This window comes from Octopus bimaculoides, chromosome 4 (assembly GCF_001194135.2).
Source record: "Octopus bimaculoides isolate UCB-OBI-ISO-001 chromosome 4, ASM119413v2, whole genome shotgun sequence".
In the NCBI taxonomy this organism is placed as follows: domain Eukaryota; kingdom Metazoa; phylum Mollusca; class Cephalopoda; order Octopoda; family Octopodidae; genus Octopus; species Octopus bimaculoides.
In genome coordinates, this window is record NC_068984.1 from 129,514,916 (window position 1) to 129,518,390 (window position 3,475).

At 37.2% G+C, this 3,475-nt stretch overlaps 1 protein-coding gene across 2 annotated transcripts in view; it reads right to left on the bottom strand.

Moving 5' to 3' along the window:
• Positions 1 to 438: 438 nt before the first annotated feature.
• Positions 439 to 3,475, bottom strand: part of LOC106872452 (zinc finger protein 271) — a 5,429-nt gene continuing 2,392 nt past the window's right edge. For both annotated transcript variants that reach the window (XM_052967488.1, XM_014919460.2), the window contains exon 2: positions 439 to 2,171. In XM_052967488.1, the coding sequence (XP_052823448.1) occupies positions 440 to 1,819 (1,380 nt within the window). In that variant the 5' untranslated portion in view covers positions 1,820 to 2,171 and the 3' untranslated portion in view covers position 439. The remainder of the gene's footprint in view (positions 2,172 to 3,475) is intronic.

Here is a 3,475-nt window from a genome sequence, read left to right on the forward strand (position 1 = left end):
ATTGTTTGCTGTGGTAAAATATAATTAGTTTTGTGAATGCTGCAGTCACATATTTTTATGGATAGATCCATGTGAAGCGAAGTTGGATTTTTGAGTGAATGACTTACCATACATATCACAGTGAAATGGTCACTTGTCTGTATGAATACTTTTGTGTTTAGTCAAATTACCATTTAGAGAGAAGGATTTACCACAAACATCACACTGATAGGGCTTTTCACCTGTATGAATCCGTTTGTGCTCAATTACCTGATGTATTCCTGAGAACGATTTGCCACAAATAGGACACTCAAATGGTTTCTCTCCTGTATGTACAGTTCTGTGTCTACTTTGAAAGAATGATTTACCACAGATATCACAACGATATGGCTTCTCCCCTGTATGAATACGTTTGTGATTATGTAACATGCTATGGTTAGTGAATGATTTGCCACAGATATCAGTGATACGGTTTCTCTCTTGTATGAAGACGTTTATGTCTCATTAATGTAGCATTCTGTGAGAATGATTTACCACAGGTGTCACAGTTATATGGCTTCTCCCCTGTATGAGTACGCTGGTGATTAATTAAGATATAATTATCAGAGAAGGATTTGCCACAGGCATCACAGGGATATGGCTTCTCTCCAGTATGAATACGCTTGTGAGTAATTAAGGCACTACTTACAGAGAACGATTTACCACAAACATCACACTGATATGGCTTCTCTCCAGTATGAATACGCTTGTGAGAAGTTAAGGCACTACTTACAGAGAATGATTTACTACAGATATCACAGCGATGTGGTTTCTCTCCTGTATGAGTACGTTTATGTATACTTACATTACTTACAGTTGAGAAAAATTTACCACAGATATCACAGTGAAATAGCCTCTCTCCAGTATGAACACGTTTATGAGAAGTTAAACCACCATTTAAAGCAAACGATTTACCACAGATATCACAGTCATACGGTTTCTCTCCTGTATGAACACGTTTATGTCTCATTAATGTAGCATTCTGTGAGAATGATTTACCACAGGTGTCACAGTTATATGGCTTCTCCCCTGTATGAGTACGCTGGTGATTAATTAAGATATAATTATCAGAGAAGGTTTTGCCACAAGTAGCACAGGGATATGGTTTCTCTCCAGTATGAATACGCTTGTGAGTAGTTAAGGCACTACTTACAGAGAACGATTTACTGCAGATATCACACTGATATGGCTTCTCTCCTGTATGAATACGCTTGTGAGGAGTTAAAGCACTTCTTACAGAGAATGTTTTACCACAAATGTCACAGCGATATGGTTTCTCTCCTGTATGAATACGTTTGTGATTACGTAGGAGATTATGCTTAAAGAATGATTTACCACAGATATCACAGTGAAATAGCCTCTCTCCAGTGTGCACATGTTTATGAGAAGTTAAACCACTATTTAAAGCAAATGTTTTACCACAGATATCACAGTGATATGGCTTCTCTCCTGTATGAATACGTTCATGTTTCATTAATGTACTATTCTGTGAGAATGATTTACCACAGACATCACAGCAATATGGTTTCTCCCCTGTGTGAATACGCTTGTGATTAACTAAGGCATTACTAAGAGAAAAGGATTTGCCACAGGTGTCACAGGGATATGGCTTCTCTCCTGTATGAATACGTTTGTGTCTAGATAGGATACCATCTTGAGAGAATGATTTGCCACAAATATCACAATGAAATGGTTTCTCTCCTGTATGAATACGCTTGTGAATAATTATGTGACTACTTGACCTGAATGATTTACCACAAATATCACAATCATGTGATGATTTACATATAGCTTTCGGCATTTCTTCAATGGATGAAAATAGATCAAATATTTAAAATTTTCCACAGTATTAAATTCTAATTACAGTTTATTCTTTTCAAATATTTCCACCATTATCTGCTACAGTCTTCTCTGAAACTTGAATATCCTGAGAACTCTTAGAAATCCATATAAGTTTAATTGCAATTCAAACACACCAGGCTGTTGTTCTTCTCAATTCAGAGCAAGTATTTCACAGTGATCCTGTCATAGATTTATCATAAAAGGATTGTATCTCTTCTGCTTAACATTCTCCTTAATCTTCAAGAGATCATAAATATAGAAGATATATCCTCTGTGAAAAAACTTCTTTTATGCCAATGTTATCAGTTAATCTGAAATAACAAAGACACAATATAAGATACAAGGGATAGATAAACATGAAAATTTAACAACATTTCTATATTGATAGACAAATTATGTCCTAAAAATTGTATGAAATCTACATGTTTGTAAACTACAGTTACATCTTCACATTGTGCACCGTTATATTAAACAACAGAATAATGGACATTAACATTCTTCTTTCATGACAAACATCATTTGTCATTGTTGTTTAGCTCCAGATCAGCCTTGTTTGAGCAAACTTATGATCAAAAACATTGCATCCATGACTATCCTGTCTTTTGTCCACTTGTTATGTATTTGTCAATATAATCATTTTATGTCGGTTTCCATGCTGGCATGGGTTAAACAGTTTGATAGGAGCTGGCAACGACAGGGCCCAAATCAGTTTCCATTATTGTCTGTTTTGGCATGCATTCCACAGCTGCATGCCCTTCCTAACTTCAACCACTTAACAGAGTGTACTGGGTGCTTTTAACATAGCACCAGAACCAGTGTTTTTTATGTGATACCAGCATTATCTTCAAGGTCAAGTTACTTATAACCTCTGTTTAATACTAATATCCTTAACTGCACCATGACACATAGTTCATTTCCTCACTATCCTTCTCCACTTCTTGGCCCTTTGAAGTCTATACACACTTTGGTTGTATCCCTCAGTTTTTTTCCTATGCACACATAACAACATCCCCACATCTCTAGATTATTCTCTCATACACTCCTTTTGTTCCCTTTGTACTCTATCTCATCTTATATCTCTTTCTCTCACAGTATATATTGACATATACGTGCATGTACACACACACACACACACACACTTTTATAATTCACTTGTTTCCCTTATTAAACTCTGGCTATGCTGGGGCACTGCGTTGAAGAACTTTCAGTCGAATGTATCAACCCCAGTACTTATTTTTATATGCCTGGTTCTTATTCTACCGTTCTCTTTTGCCAAACCACTAAGTTATGGTGACGTAAACACACCAGCATCAGTTGTCAAGAGGTATTGGTTGACAAAGACAGACACAAAAACACATACACACAGATATATATGTGCATATATACAACAGGCTACTTTCAGTTTCCGGTACTACTAAAGCAGCGCGAACCCGAACGCGCAGTCGCGCGTCCGCGCTAGCTAGTCGTGAGTGGTCGATCCTAACCCTAACCCTAAACACGTATTCATTTGCACACGCGGGTTAGAGATAGGGTTAGGGTTAGGGACAGGGTTAGAGTAAGGGTTAGGGATAGGGTTAGGGTTAGGATCGACCACTCAAGACTAGCTAACTCGGAC